Source organism: Sorex araneus, chromosome 8, assembly GCF_027595985.1.
Source record: "Sorex araneus isolate mSorAra2 chromosome 8, mSorAra2.pri, whole genome shotgun sequence".
NCBI classification, from domain to species: Eukaryota; Metazoa; Chordata; class Mammalia; order Eulipotyphla; family Soricidae; genus Sorex; species Sorex araneus.
In genome coordinates, this window is record NC_073309.1 from 46,759,976 (window position 1) to 46,779,723 (window position 19,748).

At 55.7% G+C, this 19,748-nt stretch overlaps 3 protein-coding genes across 6 annotated transcripts in view; 1 reads left to right on the forward strand and 2 right to left on the reverse strand.

Moving 5' to 3' along the window:
• XRCC1 (X-ray repair cross complementing 1) overlaps positions 1-3,594 on the reverse strand; it is a 35,808-nt gene extending 32,214 nt beyond the window's left edge. For 2 of the 3 annotated variants that reach the window (XM_055146358.1, XM_055146357.1), the window contains exons 1-2: positions 3,355-3,594; positions 2,848-2,940 (exon numbers count right to left, since the gene is read on the reverse strand). In XM_055146358.1, the coding sequence (XP_055002333.1) occupies positions 2,848-2,940; positions 3,355-3,405 (144 nt within the window). In that variant the 5' untranslated portion in view covers positions 3,406-3,594. Of the gene's footprint in view, positions 1-2,583; positions 2,811-2,847; positions 2,941-3,354 lie in introns of those variants that run through there. The other variant, XM_055146359.1, reaches the window with a different exon arrangement.
• A 1,078-nt stretch (positions 3,595-4,672) lies between these two features.
• On the forward strand, positions 4,673-8,039 carry PINLYP (phospholipase A2 inhibitor and LY6/PLAUR domain containing). The gene is made up of 5 exons (XM_004621412.3): positions 4,673-4,742; positions 5,700-5,816; positions 7,061-7,213; positions 7,550-7,693; positions 7,863-8,039. The coding sequence occupies exons 1-5, from the start codon at positions 4,673-4,675 to the stop codon at positions 8,012-8,014; spliced, it is 636 nt and encodes a 211-aa protein (XP_004621469.3). The 3' UTR covers positions 8,015-8,039.
• A 5,171-nt stretch (positions 8,040-13,210) lies between these two features.
• Positions 13,211-19,699, reverse strand: IRGQ (immunity related GTPase Q). 2 transcript variants are annotated; one of them, XM_055145186.1, is made up of 3 exons: positions 19,550-19,699; positions 18,586-19,117; positions 13,211-18,088 (listed from the first exon to the last, which is right to left on the reverse strand). In XM_055145186.1, exons 2-3 carry the CDS (start codon positions 19,113-19,115, stop codon positions 16,783-16,785), a joined length of 1,836 nt encoding a protein of 611 aa, XP_055001161.1. In that variant the 5' UTR covers positions 19,116-19,117; positions 19,550-19,699; the 3' UTR covers positions 13,211-16,782. The 2 variants fall into 2 exon arrangements, with proteins under 2 accessions (XP_055001161.1, XP_055001160.1); XM_055145185.1 differs by having other exon boundaries at positions 19,431-19,561.
• Between the last annotated feature and the right edge of the window lie 49 nt (positions 19,700-19,748).

The following is a 19,748-nucleotide window of genomic DNA, read 5'->3' on the forward strand; positions in this document are numbered from 1 at the left end:
ATACAAGGGCCAGGAGGATTGTCCCATAGCTGGAAGACTGCTTCATGAATGGAGGGGAGAAAGCAGATGGAACAGAGAAGGGATCACTAAGAAAATGATGGCTGGAGGAACCAGTTGAGATGGGAGATGCATGCCTAAAGCAGATAATGGACCAAACATGATGACCTCTCGGTGTCTGTGTTGCAAGCCACAATGCCCAAAAGTAGAGAGTATGGGGAATATTGTCTGCCATAGAGGCAGTGGGAGGGTGGGAAAGGGGGGGTATACTCGGGATATTGGTGATGGGGAATGTGCACTGGTGGAGGGATGGGTGTTTGATTATTATGAGATTGTAACCCAAACATGAAAGTTTGTAACTATCTCACGGTGATTCAATAAAATTATAAATAAATAAATAAATACTGTGACAAAGTAGAGTGATTAAGGTGCACATTTTGCATGGAGTCAAGCCCAGTGTGATCCCCAGCACATGGTCCCCTGAAGCAATATCAAGTACAGTCCTAAAGTCCCTGAGCAGCACTCAGGGTGGCCCGGGTTCTCAAGCCCTGAACCCACATTCTCAAGCCCTTGCACTGAACCACCAACTCAGTTGACTGAGGATCATCATCGGCCCTCCTGAACACACTTGGGCACACCCCCAAACCCCACTGCTGCCCAAAATACACTCACTTAAAAAAAAAAAAGGAGGCCAAGAAGGTGGCTCAAGGGCTAGAAAACATGCTATGCACGTGGGAGCTCTGGGTTCAAGCTCCTGCACCGTCCATGCACTACTGAGAGTCCCCAGCCCCTCCCCCCAGCACTGACCTAGGAGTAGCCCCCAACATTGGTAGGTGTGACCCAAAACACCAAAATAAATGAACTCTTAAGGAAAAAAAGAAAGCCAGAAGGATGGCTCAAGGGGTGGGAACACATGCTTTGCACTTGGGAGGCGTGGGTCAAGCCGCAGTACTCCATGGTTCCCCAAGCACCACTTGGGAATGACCCCAGAACACGGAGCCAGAAAAACACAAAGAATGAAAAAAGAAACCCAGGAAATCTTGTAGTCTGGGCTGGAGAGATAGTACAGGGGCATTTGTTTTGCACGCATGCATCTGAGGCCTCAAAGAACACACCCCCTAAAAACAACAACAACAAAAAAGAGAAAATGTTGAACTCTCTGTGTTTTTCTAATGCTTAGCTTCTAGTTCTTAAAAGGCTATACTACATTTCCAATACCACGAGGTAAAAGGGACACAAATGGAGACTATACTGTGTCCAACACAAACGTGGGTTCCTGGCCCAGACTCTCAATCCAGAATAAAGTTAACAGGGCCTGTTCCAAAAGGCCAGACTGCGGGGATGAAACAGTGGGATGAGCCAGTCGGGGTTTAAGTCTTAGCACTGCCATTTACTGAAGGGGACAGTATCCTCTCCAGCACCTGGCAGAGAACAGACGGACAAGGCACGTGCAGGTCTTTTTTCCTACATATTCTACAGGAACAAAGGTAGGCTTCCATTTTCCTTACAATATTAGGGACTGAGGAGATGTTGAAACTCCTAAAGTCTGAGCTAGGGAGATGGTTCAAAGGACTAGAGCTCTGCAGGCAGGAGCATCAGGTCTTTATTTTCCTCCCAACAGGAACTGCCTACTTGGAATTCCATCACCAGCTCAGGCTCAACCTCTGTTCTCCCCTTCTTACAGGGCCTAGGAGCCCGTGGTGGAGGCAAGTACCAAAAAGCCCACAGAGAGAACCCAGCCAGCATTCCATGGCTGGCAACTTTGACTAAACCCCTCTCTGCGCCCTGAGCTTCCCATTCCCAATCTTGAAAAGAGGGCTGCCTTAGGCAGGAGACAGTACAGCGGGTAGGGTGCTTGCCTTACTCACAGCCTATCACTTCCACCCCTGGCACCACATATACTCCCCTATGCTCCCCCCATCACTAACAGGAGACACCCCAGAGCACCTCAAGGTGTGATTCTCCCCACCCCTACACAAAAGCAATAAAATAGAATCTCTGACCCATATAAATGAGCTGGAGCGATAGCACAGCAGTAGGGCATTTGCCTTTCACCCAGCTGACCCGTGTTCGATTCCTCCGCCCCTCTCAGAGAGCCCGGCAAGCTACCAAGAGTATCACGCCCGCACGGCAGAGCCTGGCAAGCTACCCATGGCGTGTTGGATATGCCAAAAACAGTAACAATAAGTCTCACAATGAGAGACGTTACTGGTGCCTGCTCGAGCAAAGCGATGAGCAACGGGATGACAGTGACAGTGACCTATATAAATAAGGCCCGGAACCCAAAGTAGAGCCAGAGAGCGAATACAGTGGGTAAGGAGCCAACATGCACACAGCCAACCAGAGTTCGAGTCCCAGCGGCCAGGAGCGAGTCCTGAGCACCACCGGGTGTGGCCCCGAAGCAAAAAAGACCCCTAATTCGAAACTTAAGGGCTTGCCTTGCACACACAGAACCCTGGTTCCATCCCCTGCGGGCATACGGGGCAGGGATCATCCCTGAATACAGACCCAGGAGCGGCCCCCAGACCCTCGCCTTTAACCCCCAACCCCGGCTTCAGTGACCAAGGCCACCCAAGACCCACTCACTGGAGGGCAGGTCATGGGGCCGGGCGGGAGGCACTCTGCTCCGGCTGAGGAAACTATGGCCGGTTTCTGGCTAGCCCCCTTGCCCAGTCCCTACGGCGAACCGGCGGGGCCTGGCACACGCCCATTTTCCAGGTAGGGGCACTGAGGCCCAGAAGAAAAGGCGAGCGCCTCACGCCACCACGGCGCGGCTCGAGGGCTGCCCCGACCCCGGCTTTCGGCTTTCGGGGTGCGCAGGGCGCGGAGGCAGCGGCGGGGCGCGGTCACCTGGAGCACCACCGAGATGGTCTTCTCGCCCGCCCGGGCGGCACGCCACTTCCGGTAGGCGTCGGCCTTGAGCAGGTTTTCTGCACAGTGGGTCTGTGGAGAAGGACGAGAGGGGAGAAGTCAGACACAAGGCGCGGGGCCCCCGGCTCGACCCTCCACCCCTGAGGTGCGCCCAGGCCTCTGGAGTGCCCCCAGATCCACGTGTCCTGCATCCTCGCCCCCCCCCTCTGCCTGGCGCCCCCCACTCTCTCCCCTCCGAGTTGGCCCGCGGGCCGGGCGAACGCCCCGACACCGCCTTTCTCTCCCGGAAGTTCCCGCGAGCCCGGAAGTTCCTCTATGCCACATCGCTCCCCGAATTCACTTCACAGCCTCCTGGAAATTCCCCCAGCGCCCTCCGCACACTTCCAGGAAGTTCGCGCCTACATTCTAAAACTTCTTCCAGAGCCCCTCCGGGACGCCCCGGCGTCTTCCCGTCCCCTCATCCCGCACCCGCGCCAAGTGGCTCACCGAGTCCTGGCTACTGCAAGACACGACATGGCGGAGGCGGATCTCCGGCATGTCAAGTCGTCGAGGGCAGAACGCTCAGTCCGAAGGATGAAGGAGAATCGGAGTTCGGGGGGGGCTCAGGGGGCGGGGAAGGCTTGTTCGAGGGGCTTCTCCCCGCGCTGCCGCAAGTGCGCAAGCGCGCGAGGCTCGGGCCTTTCAAACCGCGGCGCGCGAGCGCGAGCGTCAAGACCACGCAAGCGCAGTCGCGCCGCCTCGGGACGCGCTTTGGAAGTGTTTCCTTAGCAACAGGTCCCGCCTCCTGTGACTCCGCCCCTCCAGCGACACGCCTCCCTAGGCTCTCCCCCTACCTAACAACCCGAGCGGCCACCGTGATTGGGGCTTCGAAGACATTCGCCCTTCTCATTGGACAAGTGCAGTCACCGCCTCAACCCAAGCCCAGAACCCGAATAGATTTTCGCAGACAGTTTGGAACTGTCCGGCTGCAGAGTTCCAGCCGCCGATTCCTAAAGCGACAACACTTCCCCGCTATCCCCGCTCCCACCCGACCCTCAATAGAGACAGGAAAAAGAAAGCTCTCATCTCAAGGTTATACCTAAAGTCAAGGACCTAAATAAAACACAAAGCATGCGCCCAAACCAGACACACTCCCAGCCTAGAGTGCTTCCACCCATGCCTCAGTTTCCCAAGGTGACCTGTGGGCATCTGTCTCCTACCACACCTGTTCCCGACTGATGACAGGCACCCCTCTGTTCGGTCCCTGTGAAACCCTAGGGGTGTAGCCTCAGGCAAAGCCGGAGCTGGAGCCAGCCCGCACACAGAGTAGGGAGCAGTCGGAGTCAAGGAGGAAATGAGAGGAAGGGACATAGGGCACCCAGGCCCCCGCAGAACGAGCCTGGACATGCTGGGCGCTCCCAGGTAAGGTACCACCCACGCTGGGCGCCTCCTTGGGACGAGGGAAGGGAATGGAGCACTTAGCCCTTACAGTCGCTCACACCTCCAGGAACTCGAATGACCTGACTCCTACCCTGGGCTTCAGGCCAAAAGTAAAGGGGAGGGGGCATGGGAATTTGAGGAAACGGGAGAATGGGACTCTGGGTCCTGATAGAAGATCCTGGGAGGCAGAAGCCTGGGGGTCTCCGTGAAAGAGGGCCCAGGTTCCTTTGAGATTCTGGTCCCGCCTTCCCACCCCCGAGCTGCAGGGGCTGGACCTGAGATCTTACCTCAGCTATTTCTCACCCCAGGGTGAAGGTGGATCCGGACCCGCCCCTGCTCCGGCTCCTATAAGGGCCAGCCCCGGGACTGCAGGCTCACACACACCATGAGGTCCTCCAAGACACCCGGCTCCTTCCTGCTGGTCTTCGCGCTGCTCTGCACCCTGCTGGGTCTGGGTGAGTGACCCGTCTCCCATGCTGGCACCCTCAGCAAAGGGAACTGAGAGGAACCCCTCAACAAGGGCTTTATGGAGATAAGAATGGGACAGTCTTGGGAGTCAGGAAGAGAGAATGGGCCACAGCGATAGTACAGCGGATGAGGTGCCTGCCACGCTCGACCCAGGTTTGATTCCTGGCATGGCATAGGAGCCCCTGAGCACCACCAGGAATAATCCCTGAGTGTAGAGCCAGGTGTCACCCCTGAGCATTGCCTGGTGTGGCCGCAAAACAAAACCCAAGAAAAATAAGAGAGAAGCCTGGGCCTGGGAGGAAGGGAAGGGAGGAAACGCTCCAGCGCTCATGCATGGGGTCCCTGTGCCAGGGAGTGTATGTGTGTGTGTGTGGGGGGAGATTGGGGTTCTGAACACTCCGTTCTCAGGCTCTGGCTCCAACAGAGACAACTGGATTCTAGGTCAGTTGAGCACATGACTAGCGAAAGCAACATCTTTATATATAGAAAAATGGGAGACAGGCAAGAATGCTGGAGACTTAAGGAGCCCCTTAACCCCCCTCACCATTGGGGATCCCCACACTCTATTCCTCACACGGGCTGCAGATTCCATCCTTCGGGTACCCCAACCTGATCTACCCATGCCCCATTCCCCTCAAGACTGAGGGTCTTATGTCCCAGACCCCGCAAGACCTGAGGCTCGGCCAAAGTCCATCACCAACTCCGCGAGCCTTCTCAAAGGCCCCTGGCGTCTGAAGTCCCCCAACTAGTAATTAGCGAAACAGGCTCCACCGAGCGTCACCGCCCGCCCCTGGAAGCCGCTTTGTGGGCATGGGCATCGCCACCCGGTGCCAACAGACTCCCAAAAGATCCCGCCACTGCGCTCTGCAGACCTCCTCCCTCGGCTCCCCTTCCCTCTGCCCGCCCCCACCCCCAGGCCTGCAACCCCACCCTTTCCTCGACAGGATGCCCCCTGAGCTGTGAGATGTGCCGGGGCTCGGGGCCCACGTGCAGCGGAAAAGTGAAGACGTGTGAAGAGGGCAAGGACGCCTGCGTGACCGTCGTGGGGGAGTCGAGCACGAGTAGGGGGCGCGGCGTGGGGGCGGGGCGCTGCTGCGGGAGGGTCCAGGAGACACATCCCCTAACACCGAGGGAGGCGTGGTTCGAGGCTTCTGCACAGACTGGCGGCTCCAAGGGTTCAGAAGTAGCCTCGTTCTGGGGCTGGAGCGATAGCACAGCGGGCAGGGCATTTGCCATGTACGCGGCCGACCTGGGTTCGATTCCCAGCATCCCATATGGTTCCCCCCCTCCCCTGAGCACTGCCAGGGGTAATTCCTGAGTGCAGAACTAGGAGTAAGCCCTGTGCATCGCCGGATGTGATTCCCCCCCCAAAAAAAAAAGCAGAAATAGCCTCGTTATGGAAGAAAAAAATGATAGCGGTGGCAGGAGGGGCTCCAGGAGGAAGAGACTGGGAGGGATGCAGAACTTTAGGGGGGAGGAACTGTGGTAGAGGCCCCCGCGCTGTGGTAGAGGCCCCCGCGATGATGGGGGCGAGAGTGCGGCTGGAAGGAAGCTAAGGCTAGTGGGGAGGAAATCTGACCTCCCAGAAGTGGAGACACATGGGCGGCATGGCTAGGGTGATAGGAACTTTTCCAGACTTAAGAAGGATGGGCAGGGGATGGAGAGGAGAAGACCCCACAGGAGGGGTCCTCAGACCATCACAGCCCTAGAGGAGGGCTTGAAGGGACCAAGGGGTAGGGAGGAATCTGGGGGTAGAGAAAGCCCCCCGTTCCTCAAGGAGTTGTGAAGTGGGGGGACCCTAGAAGTGGGTTGATGGAGGAGTCTCATATGGGATGGGGGAGGCTGTGGACTGGGGAACCAAGCAGGCAAGACGCCAACAGCAAGAGGTCTGGGGCAGTGTAGGAGGGAATGCTGGAGACAGGTCTGTGGAGTTTGGGGGGACTGGGGGAGAGGAATGGGTGCTGCTCTATGGCAATGGACTCTGAGGTGGGGATGAGCATTCAGAGGATAAGCAAACCTCAGCAGGGCTGGAAGGACACACAGGCCCCTGAGGCCAGACTCCTAGAGGTCAGCAGTGGGGTGACTGGGATGGGGTGAGGTGGGGTGGCAGACCTCACTTCTGCCAGGGGCAGACTCTGAACACCCCCATGGCTGAACCTATGGCAGCTGGGCGAGCGGATGGAGGGGCATTGGACGTGGCTAGGAGAGATCACTCTAGGCAGCTCTGGGCTGGCAAGGGCCAGAGTGGCACCAACCATGCAGCCTGCGCCCTGTTGTGTCGTGTCCCGCCTCTGTCCCCCCGCAGAGGGCCATCATTCCGTGAACACCTACAAGGGCTGCATGAAGTACAGCGACTGCTACTCGGGCTTCGTCTCCACCACCATGGGCCCCAAGGACTACATGGTCTCCAACACGCAGTGCTGCCAGGCCGACGGCTGCAACCAGGGTTCCGTGCCCCGTGAGTACCAGCTTAGCCCCGGAACCCCACCAGCAATTCCAGGATGGAGGGTATGGAGGCTGCTCCTGCAGTGCCGGGGGCTCACCCGGGCCCCCCTGGTGTGGCTCACACCCAGCAATGCTTAGGGTGTCGCGTGGTGCTGGGGCTGGAACTGGCTTGGGCCCAGGCTGGACTGTCCTATCTCCGGACCCTTGGATCCCAGCATCTTATTCATGCTGAGCCTGCCCCCCCCCCCCACACACACACCTGTCAAACACCAGTGTGGTGGGGTGCTGAGGTCAGAGGAAAGAGTCAAAATCGTTCTCTACCCCTTCCACACCACCCTCACCCCACCAGCTCCCCAGAATAATCGGACTCAGAATGGTCTCCAGTGTCCTGCTTGCATCCAGCCCTTCCATGAGACTTGCCCAGGGACCCAGGCGGCCAGCTGCGTGGGCCAGGAAAATCACTGTGTTTACTTCGCTGGCAACGTGCAGGCTGGTGAGGGCTACCGAGGGTTCTGGAGGCGGGAATGGTAGGGGGTCCAGAGAATTTCCAGTGTCTAAGGGGAGGGGAGGGGCCCAGAGAATGGGGTCATGGATCAAGACCCTTAAGTGCTGAGGAAGAAGTGGTGGGGACCGTCAATCCAAGTCTGAAACCCCCCTCCCAGGTATCATCAGAACCAAATTTGCCACGCGGGGCTGTGCCACGGAGAGCGCCTGCAACTCCAAGCCCGGGGCACAAGTGCCCTCTGCCTCCTACCTCTACTTCCTGCGCCGTGCAGACTGCATGAAAGCCACCCCAGTCCCCCAGCAGGGCTGAGTGAAGAACCGGCATTATAGATGGAGGTCTTCGTGTGTCCTCAGCCTGAGGTTCCCCAAGTGCCTGCCAATTAAATGGGTTAACAGAGCAAGCCTGCGTCCTTCGTTTTTTATGACGGGGTGACTGGCAGCCCAGGCCCCTGGGCTAAATGCTGTTGCATTCCTAATCAAACCTCTGAAGCTCAGTTCTCATCCCCATTTACAGATGAGCACACAGAGGCACAGAATGTGACATTAGCCACCACAGTAAAATAATAGAAAGGGTCATCTTACCCAAAGGCCATCATCACCTCTCCTGACTAACTTCTTCCTCTTCAGGACCTTGGTTTGCACATCTACAAAATGGGCCTAATAAGAGCTCTAATTTGAGAAAACTATGAGAGTCAGGCTGGTGCTAGAGCCATAGTACAGCGGGTAGAGTGTTTGCCTTGCACACAGCTGACCTGAGTTTGATCCCCGGCATCCCATATGGTCCCCCGAGCACTGCCAGGAGTAATTCCTGAGTGCAGAGCTAGAAGTAACCCCTGAGCATTACCAGGTGTGACCTATAAAAAAGCAAAAAATTTTAAAAAACTCAGGGCCAGAGAGATAGTATACTGGGTAGGGTGCTTGGCCTTACAGTTTGATCCTCAGCATCCTATATGGTCTTCCACCAGGAGTAATTCCTGAGGATTGCTGGGGGTCGCCCCAAAATAAAAACAAACAAAAAAGACTATAAGAGTAAAATGAAAAAGAGAAAAAATTAAAAGGGACTTAGCCCCGTGCCTGGCACTTTCAAGACAGTATTTGTTCTAGAGATAGTCTCTGAGTAAACAGTAATCATGGAAATAGCTGCTACTTAGTGAGGACCATTAGTTGACAGGACTTAAACACTGGCATCAGTCAGGCAGACTCGTTTGTGCTACAGTTACAATGAAGTTCCTAACCTCAGTGGTTAAAATCAACAGCGTTGAATTAGTCAGCTAATATGCAGTGATGCTGTGTAACAAATCCTCCCCAACTGAGCCTTGTGACAAGCAGCACCCAAGGATTTGCTTTGGGTTGTACATTGGCTGTTTTGGTTCCAGTCTGCTGGAAGACTGACGTTCTCAGTCTTGTCTCAGTTCTCAGACAATGCTCCGCAGTCTTTTGGGATTGGTTCCTTCCTGGCAAATACTCTCATCACAGTAGCACAAAGTCAAGTGCATTTCAGGGTCCTGCTGGAGTCAGGTCTGCTAAAATTCCACTGTGTAAAGTAAATCAGGGCCAAAGTCAACAGCTGTGGCACAGAGAGATAATATCCCCAGTGGTGTGGGGGTGGGGGTGGGGGAGGCTGGGATGGTACAGAGGAGTGGGATTTGCTGCAAGTTCCCATTCACAAAAGGGTGATTCTGGGCTAGGGCCATAGTACAGCGGGTGAGGCTTGCCTTGCTTGTGGCTGACCACGTTTGAGCCCTGACACCACCCTGGGTCCCAAGAGCCTGGCAAAGGTGATCCCTGAGTGCAGAACCAGGAATAGGCCCTGATCACTGCCAGAGGGCAATGCCTCCTTCCCACTGTGAGCACTATCTATGTCTACAAGAACTTCTGCTCATCAGAGACCAATCACCACCGTGACCAATGGTTATCTCTGTGCCTGGAAAGAGCTGGGTGTTAAGGAGTGACTAAACGCTGTGACCCAGAAGTGATTTGACACCACTCATTGAGTGGAACCAGGTCCCTTGGCCCCACCAAACCCTCCAGGGACGGGAAGTGCACTCCTGGCCTCACCTGGCCTCTGTGAAGTTATTTATCATTTTATCTTCCAGAGTCCAGGTAACAGGCACTGTCCTTTTTTTTTGGGGGGGGGGAGGTGTGCACACTGGCATCACTTACTACTGAATCCATGCTCAGGGATCACTCCTGGCTGGTGCTAAGGGGGCCATATGTGATGCTGGTGATCAAATCTGAGTCAGCTGCATACAAGGCAAGTGCCTTAGCCCTGTACTCTCTCTCCAGCCTAGAAATTGTTAGTCTTATTCTTGTTTTCAGAAGAATTAGGAAGACAATGGCATAGGGACTGAGAAGCTAAAAAATATGCAGCACTTAACTTTGTCATCACTGGATCATGCAGAGGGGGAAAGAGCTTGTTAGGGAGGGAGTCAGCTTGTGTTGGTCATCTGTTACCATCTTAACACAACCCATGGAATTTTGTGGTGGAAACCAATGGCCATTTACACAACAACTTGGTCTGGGTGCAGCAAGGCGGTTCTTCTGCTGGACGCTGTTGGGTTTGGCAGCCGGACAACCCGGCAGTAGTCTCAGAGGATGGGCTGGCTGGATTGGGCAGTCAAGGTTGACTGGGTCACATCTCTTGTCACTCAGCAACTTTCATCTTGATGTGGCCATGGGGGCAGGGGTTCTTGGGGTGTGCATGAAGCCCTAAAAAAAGCACTTCCTGTTTTGTTTTGTTTGGGGGCCACACCCAGCAATGTTCAGGGGTTACAAATGGCTCTACACTCAGACATCACTCCTGGCGTTGCTCAAGGGACCGTATGATATGTTGGACCAATCAAACACAGGTTGGGCACATGCAAGGTAAACACCCTACCCATTTTACTACTGCTCCAGCCCCACAGTTTTTTTAAATTAATTTTTTTAATTGAATCACCATGAGATATAGTTACAAAGCTTTCCTGTTTGAGTTTCAGTCAAACAATGATCGATCACCCAACCCCCACCAGTGCACATCTTCCACCACCAAGGTCCCCAGTATCCCCCCACCATCCCACGCCTCCTCCTGCCTCTATAGCAATTTCCCCCATGCTCTCTTTTGTATTGCTTGTTATGAACAGCATAAGACGTGGTGCAGCTGGGAGAGCAGCTGCATGCTCCTGGAATTCTAAGATTTTAGATAATTAGGGTCTGGAGAAATCTCTGCAGTGAGCTGCTCATTTTGGAGATTCTTTTGTGTGTCTCTGGATCATAGCCGTTAAGGAGCTTAAGTAGCAGCCTGAGGAAGTTTGTGGGCATGACCTCTAGGGTCCCATGGGGAAGGTGGGGTGTGTAGATGAGAAGGACCAGCCCATCCCCTATCACTTGAGGCCTGGAGTTTGCCATCATTGAACCCGTGTACTTGCACTTCTCATTGGGTTCTGGGAGTTGAGCCCCATACTTTTTTTTTGGGGGGGGCGTCACACCCAGCGATGCTCAGAGGTTACTCCTGGCTCTGCACTCAGGAATTACTCCTGGCAGTGCTGGGGGGACCATATAGGATGCCTGAGATCGAACTCAGATTGGCCGTGTGGAAGGCCAAATGCCCTACCCACTGTACTATCACTCAGGCCTGGAGCCCCACACTTTTTAAAAAAAATTTTATTTTATTGAATCACCATGAGATATAGTTACAAGCTTTCATGTTTGAGTTACAATCTCACAATGATCAAACACCCATCCCTCCACCAATACACATTCCCCACTACCAATATCCCCAGTATACCTCCCCTTTCCCACCCCCCCACTGCCTCCATGGCAGACAATATTCCCCATACTCTCCGCTTTTGGGCATTATGGTTTGCAATGCAGATGCTGAGAGATTATCATATATGGTTCTTTACCTACTTTCAGCACACAACTCCCATCCAGCCATCATTTTCTTAGTGATCCCTTCTCTATTCCAATTGCCTTCTCCCCGCCCACTCATGAGGCAGGCTTCCAACTATGGAGCAATCTTCCTGACCCTTATATCTACTGTCCTTGGGTATCAATCTTGTGTTATGTTATTTTATATTCCACAAATGAGTGCAGTCCTTCTATGTCTGTCCCTCTCTTTCTGATTATTTCACATAGCATGATACTCTCCATGTCTATCCACTTATAAGCAAATTTCATGACTTCATCTCTCCTAACAGCTACATAGTATTCCACTGTGTAGATATACCAAAGTTTCTTTAACCAGTCGTCTGTTCTTGGGCACTTGGGTTATTTCCAGATTTTGGCTAATGTGAAGTACTGTAATAAACATATAGGTACAGATGTCATTTCTACTGTACTTTTTTGCACCCTCAGGATATATTCCCAGGTGTGGTATTACGAGGTCATCACTGCATCACTGTCATCCCGTTGATCATTGATTTGCTCGAGTGGGCGCCAGTAACATCTCCATTCGTCCTAGCCCTGAAATGTTAGCAGCCTCTCTTTACTTGTTCTTCCCAGCAGTGCTGCATTGGAGGCTCTTTCAAGGTAAGGGGAATGAGACCCATCATTGTTACTGTATTTGGCATATCGAATATGCCAGAGAGCTTGCCAGGCTCTGCTGTGCCGGCAGAATGCTCTCAGTACCTTGCCAGATTCTCTGACAGGGAGAACTAGGCTGTAAGAGGAGTTTTGTTTTATAGTCTCTGGATCTTGGCCGTGTAATGGCTTGTAGGTGTGGTTTATGGAAGCTCAATTTCTAGTTTTTGAAGGAGTCCAACACTTTCTAAGTCTTTCTTGAACCACATTTGCATTTGTCCCATTGGACACATACTTCACAAGGCCAGATCTAGTATCAGGATGGGAAAAGACCAAAGGGACCACTGCACAGGGGAACAGATTAAGGGATATAAATGGGCCCAGCTTTTATAAACTGACCCAAATTCTGAAGTCACTACTCTCCTCGCCTTCCTTATTCTTCCCCCAGGTGGCAATTTTTTTTGAGGGGGGGGAACACCTGGTGGTCCTTAGGGCTTACTCCTGGCTCTATACTCAGGGATCACTTCTGGGCTGAGGGGACTATATGGGATGTCAGAGACTGAACCCTTTCAGCCGCACACAAGGCATGTACCTTACCCCTGAACTATCTCTAAGTCCTTGGCAAACTTTTTGGTTTTTCCTTTTTTTTAATTTTGAAGGGGACCACACCAGATGATGCTCAGGGATTACTCCTAATTCTGCATTCAGGATTTACTCCAGGCAGTGCTGGGGGAAACATGTGTGATCCTGGGGATCACCCTGGGTTGGCCGCATGCAAGACAAGCACCCTCCCCTCGGAACCTGGGTCAGTCGAATGCAAGGCAAACGCCCTGCCCGCTGTGCTATCACTCCAGACCCCCCTTCTTATGCAGACTGTTTCCCTTCTCCCCCTCACCTCCCCCCAATCCTTATGTAGACTAAGTCTCCCTTCTTTCTCTTCTCTCAGACCCAAAGATCCAGGTAAAAATCGTCAACCCCTCCGCCCCCATCAAGAATCAGACGCACATGAGATTTCTACATTTTTATTCATTCCTCCAGAAAGCACCACAGCTAACCACACCCCAATCTATCCTTCGTGGTTTCCCATCCTGGGGGGCACATGCCCCTCCAGCAACTGAGCAGAAATACAAGAAACTCAACTAAGACTGTAGGGGTTGTCTTGCTCATTTTGCTGCCAGTTCTGCATCTAGTGACAGAAATGCCAAGATTCATCGCAGTGCCTTGGCTTCTTGCCTTCCACGTCCACCAGCATCCTTGCCAAGTAACAAGAACCCATCCCCACCACCAGACAGCGCAGAGACAGTCACGTGCAATCCACACCACCAGAAACTAAACTTCTGCCTCCCCCCCACACACACACTGAAAGGCATGGATTTTTTTTTTTTAGTGGTGGTGGGGACCTGGGGTCTGCTTCTGGTGATACTCAGCCAACCAGGCTGGTGAGTCTGATGCCAGGACCCAGCACTGCAGTACTGCTCAAGCTCCGTGGTACTGGGGACCACCAGGGCCACTCTGGGCAGTGCTCAGCAAGGACCTGCAGCATCTGGGATCAAACTTGAGTCTTTGCCCACGTAAGGCATGCACCCCTGAACTATCTCTTGGGTTCCCCCCACCCCACCAGCAGGATTTTAAGAGGCTACCTTGGGACCAATGACAACATGGCTTTGCACACCAGAGTCCCAGACAGGATTAATCCCTAGCACCATAGACTGTGGCTAAGGAAAATAAAGGGGACCACTCTGGAACGCCATGACCAGAAATCCACTCTTAGCTAAACCCCGTTAGTATTCACCACCAGACTGAGTCTGGGTCTGGCTTCTTATTCCATCTCTGGCATGATTCTCATGTGGCATTTGTGGGGCAGAGCAGAGATTGCCAACAGGACTGAACAGAGGCAGGGGGGTGAGAGGGGTGTGCAGACTACCGTGATGCTGCTCGGGGCTGAGGGTGTGGCGTCAGGGCCCCAAGAGGATGCTGGAGCCTCCCCGTACAGTGTGTAAGTGGGAATGCAGGCAGTCACACACCTGGACCACTCTAAAGAACCCTGTGGCGGAGATGCCAGGGGCTGAATAATTTGTACAAGGTCTCGCCCCTAGAAAGACATAATCACATTTCTCATGAAAATGGAATGTGATCAGTAGACTGCATCTGAGATCACATTTACTTTCATTAAAAACTTATACTCAGGGGGCCAGAGCAATAGCACAGCGGGTAGGGCATTTGCCTTTCATACAGCCGACCTGGGTTTGATCCCTGGCATCCCATATGGTCCCCTGAGCCCCGCCAGGAGTAATTCCTGAGTGCAGAGCCAGGAGTAACCCCTGAGCATGTCAGGTGTGACTCATAAACAAAACAAAACTAAACAAACTGATACTCCGGGTGGGAGAGAACTCAACTGATGGAGTATGTGCTTGGTATATGAGGCCCGGGCATGATCCCTTGTACCCCACGGTTACCCAAGAACCATCAGGTGTTGGTTCCCCTGATGGTGCCCCAAGACAGAAAAAAAGAAAAACCAAACTGATACTCAGTCACTGGAAAACTATTCCATGTAACTGGAACAATGAGATTCCTAAATGTGCAATTTATGGGGGAGGGGGGCATTGAGGCCATACCAAGTAATGCTCAAGGATCAGTCCTGGCTCTGCACTCACACTGGAGGACCCTATAAGGTGCCAGGCGGGGACTGAACCGGGTCAGCTGCATGCAAAGCGTGTGGGAGACAAGCACCCTGCCTTTAAGCCGAGAAGTCTTGGGTGTTTTTGTCTAGCCCTTTCCCCTCACCGGTGAGGAAATAAGGCACCGGTAAGTCCCTGCCACAAACAGTGGTGTTCTCCCTCACGACAGGCTTCTTTCTTCCCACTCCACTCCTTGACCCCTGGCAGAAGGCCATGAAAGGCATCTCCAGCCTTAGTTCCGCCCCTGATGGGACCCCTCGAAGTACCGAATACCTAAGCACCATTCTAGGCACGTGATTACCAGCAGAAAACAGGCAAGCAAGGGGCTAATAGCAGCTTAACTGGCAAATAAATAAGTAAATAAATAAGTTCACTTCCACAGTAATAATAACCATCACAGGGGCCATCACCTGGTGGGGAGGGATGAAGGGGCGTGTGAGTGGGATGGTCAGGGCAGGTCTGGGGCGAGGGAGAGGCTCTGAGTTCAGATCTGATTAGACAAGGAGGAGCCAGTGAGGGGGAGACCTCCTGGGAGCCGAGCCCTCTGGATGGAAGGGGGCAAGTGCCAAGTTCCAGAGGCAGCCCCATGTGGGCGGCCACGTGAACATCACTTAGGCTAATCGAGAAAGGGAGCAAAGCTGGAAATGAGACGAGTCCAGAACAAGACAAGTCCAGGCCTTGCTGAGGGGCTGCTGGACCTCAAGCCCACGGACTGAGGTGGGCTTTGTCTTCCTACCCCCTCCGGCTCAGTTACACCAACCAGGAGCTACTCAGGTCCTACTTCCTGTTCCCCAGCCGCTGGCAACCAGGCACGCTGCAGGCACTGGGGTTACATGCCCACAGTCTGGAACACCTTGTCCTGCCGCTCTGTGGGCGCTCACTGCAACATATCCCATATACCAGGAAGCAGCAGAGACCTGACGGGGCCAGTCTGGAAACATCTGGATTCTCCAAACACACAAAGCCACAGCAGGCCCTGGCTGGAGAGGGTTGCGGTAGAAGGACTGAAGAAATCGAGACCAAATCAAAGCCAAGGAGTCTTCAAGAAGGGGGGGAGGGGAGAGAGGAAGGAGAGGGAAAAAAAGAGAGGAAGAAGGAGAGGGAGAGAGAGACTCCCCAGAGAGTCCCAGAATCACCTAACACAGCCGAGCTAAGGCAGCCACAGATCCTTCGGGTGGAGCTCACAGGAGAGAGATTCAATCAGGACCCGAGGGGAGGGTTTGGCAGATAGCCCCAGGTAGGAGCTCTAAACCCTCCACCCTGGCCTAGAGCTGGGGCCGCCTCCCCTGTTCTTTGGGGGCACCATTCTCCCTGAGAGCCAAGGTTCAATAGCCTCTGACTCCACAAGCCACCAGCTGGTCTGCTGGCTCTTTCCCCTTGTCCATATTCACCTCTAGAAATACGCAACCCCCCCAAGTTTGGGGATCCCCAAAGTCTGAGGCACCCCCTGCAAACTCCCCAACCCCATGAAGACAACAAGCCCTCTGGGAGCTGGGGAATCTAGAAGTCTCTTCCCCCAAGAGACAGGGTCACTAGATTTCTTTGTGGCTCTTTAGCCCAAGCGTTCCCGCCTCTCTCCCCACCCTGCTTCATTTCTGCCCCTTAGTAAGCAAGAAAAATCCCCTCGGAGGGATCCAAGTGCACCTCCCTTAAGAAAGCGAGCCTGGGTGTCACACTCCAGAGAAATCGGGAGTCCCGATGCCCAGACTCTGCCCCTTGGGATGGAGGGGCCTAGAGCTCCTGGCTCATCAGAGCCCTCACCAGCTCCTAGTATAGGGGGTTCAGAGCAGCTCCCCCTGCGGTAAGCTCAGAGGTCCCCGCCATCCCAGACCTGGGCCTGGACCCCAGCTCCCCTCCCTCTGAGCTTGGAGTGCTCAGACGCCCGCAGGGCCCAGCATCCTCACTGCAGGGGACCCCGGAGGGCCAGCACGGCCTCGGCATCAGCCAGCATCTCCTCAAGCGCCTGCAGCAGGACGCCGTGCGCTGCGCGGTAGCCCAGGCCGCCTGTGGCCGCTGCGCCCCCCGCGGGCCAGAGGAAGGAGAGGGCGCCCAGTGCCGCGCCCCCCGCCGTGCCCTCGCCTGCCCAGGCGCCCAGCCGCGCCTCCACCTCGGCGCGTGTCACGGGGCCTGGGAAGCGCGTGAGCTCCGCCAGTGCCCCGGGCGCCAGGCCGAGCGCGCGCTCCCGGCGGGCCAACGCCGCTGGTTCGAGCCCCAGAGCCCGGCGCCACTCGGCCAGCTGACCCCGCAGGAGCGCCACGTCGCACGCCCAGCCGAGCCCGGGGACTGGGGCAGCCGCCGCTGCCAGGCTGGCCAGAAGCGCCGGTCGCCACGCTCCGGCTCGCAACGCCGCTGCCTTCTTTTGGGCGGCGCTGGGAGAAGCCGGGGGCAGCGCCAGGAGCAGGGCCCCAGCCTGGGCCGCGGGGAGCACGCGCTGAAGCCACTCGCAGAGCTCGGGGAGCCCACCCGGTCTCAGGGGGAACACTGGCGGTGGTGCCTCCTCCAGCACCTCCCACGCCTCATCCTCTGGGCTCACGACAGCGGGGCAGTCGGTGTCCTCGCTGCCTGATTTCTTCATGGCCATACCAACCTGCTGCCCGCTCGCAACACCTGCTTTCTGTGATCCTGGGACACATGCCTCCACACCCTCTCCACCACCTTTCTCCAGTCCCCCTCCACCCGAGTTCTCTAAACTCTCGCTGGCGGGCTTCTCCACCTTTCCTTCTTCCAGCGACTCTGGATTCTCACCCTTGCCATCTGTTCTCACGCAGGCCAGGGGCGCGTCTGGTAGCACCAAGGGTCGGACTGGCGCCCAGTCCTTCTCAGCGGGGGCCTCAGGGGTGACCAGGATAAGGGCATCATAGTGAGCCGGGTGGGAGGCAGTGGCAGTGCTCGTGGGGCCTAGTGGCACAGCCCAGAACACCACATTGGGGCGCTCAGGGGCCGGGTATGATGTGGGCCCCGAAGGCTCTGAAGCAGGCGCTGCCCCAGGATCATCAGGATCCAGCCCCAATAACACGTCCAGCACAAGGTTCACACCCGAAGTGCCGGCCACAGCCACGTCCAGCCGTGCACTACCTAGTCGCTCCAGGCCAGCACGAACCCATGACAGTGCCGCCTCCAGGCCGCCGGTCTCGAAGGCTTCTCGAACAGCCTCCAATTCTGCGGCACCCAGCACCTCAAAACCATCCTGAGCCGGTGGCAGGAGTCTGCAAGGGACAGAAAGTGCGGGGATCAAACACCAGAGACCAGTCCTTGAGAGACCCCGAGAGACAGCGCCAGGTCCAGAAATGCACTAGGGTGACAAGGGCAGACTGTTCCGAATAATTCCTGAGTGAGACAGGAACCGGAAAGGGATGGCCTGAGCTGATGGCACAGTGGACGGAAACCAGGGCTTCGAGAAGAAAAGGGAAGGGCTGAAGCAGGTACAGGGCAAGGGCTTGACCTGGGTAAGTTCTCCCCAGTCTTAGAGAAGGAGGATTTTCTGCAGGAGCTCACAGACCTCAAAGAACAGTTCAGGGGGGCTGGGAAGATTGCAAACACCTGCAGGAGTGCAAGATGCAGGAGACCCTGATCTATCCCTCCTGCCACTGTTTGGACCTCCAAGCAGGGCCAGGAGTAGTCCCTGAGCCCTGCTGGGTGTAGCCCGCCACCCACAAAAATGTTTAGGGCTGTGGGCTCTAGGTGCCCAAAACTCCGTGCTCACCTCTGTAGCGCCTCTGCCCGGCTCTCTAGCGCCGCCCGCAGGCGCTCCAGCTCCTCGCAGTCGTCACGGCCACCGCAGTCAGCAGGCAGCACGAATAAAGCAGCCGCTTCCAGCCCCGCGCTGGCCAGCAGGGTCTCTGTCTGCTCCCGGACCTGGAGTTCATTCTGCGCTTCTCCAGGACGGAGATTGCGCACTGCCAGCAGCGGAGTCCCTCGAGCCAGGGCGGTCCGCGCTGCTTCCCCCAGCGCCGGGGCTAGAGGTTCTGCGTGAGCCTCGGGCCCAGGCAGCACCAGCACCAAAACGTCGGCCTCAGCAGCCCAGGGTCCCGGCGCCGCGGGAGGGCAACTCAGCTCGCCCAAGAAGAGGCCTGGGCCGGCGGCGCGCAAGCTGGGGATCTTGGACTCGGGCCGTCCCTCGGGGATGTCGATGGTTTCCACACCCTTGTCGCACAGCGCGGCGATCAGTGAAGACTTTCCCGAGCCCGGAGGCCCCAGGAACAAGGCAGTCACGTCACCCCGCGGCGGAGGCATAGCTGGAAAGCAAGGCAGGGGTGCAAGAGATCTGGGTCAGGGGGCATCTAGCCTTTTTTTTCCCCCTCACCGCCACTCAGGTCTCAGACTTCTGTCCTCGCCCTGTCCCCTTCTTCTCTTCTCATGTGTCACTCCAGAGGACCTAGAAATCTGGTGTCCAGGTCTCGGGCCCCGGAGACCAAGGAATCCAACCCACCCGTTCCAGGTGCGATTCCCTTTCTGCCTCAAAAACTCCGAAATCAGACCTCCAGCGCGCTCCTCCCCCAGGAGACACAGATGTTCCCCCGCCTCCCCCGCTCCCTTCAATTCACCAACCGAAGGAAACAGCAGGGCAGAGCGAGGCCAGGCCCACCCTGGGGTCCCGGAAACAGGCAGAAGAGGCTAGAGCTGGGATGGAGGGGGGCTGTCGATCGGCACGTTCCGGGGGCTCTAACCTGACGTCACTGCTCCGAGGGGTGTGTCTTGGAAGCGTGATTTCGCGGGGGGGCACCCCCTAGTCCTTTCGCAGCGCCTGCGCAGAGCGGCGGCGGCGGAGCCCTGGCTTCCCCGCGCGCGGCCACCGCGACAGCTCGGACACTGTGGGACCCGCGGCGCCTGCGCGCTGGCCGCGCCGGGCCACCCTTTGCGCAATCT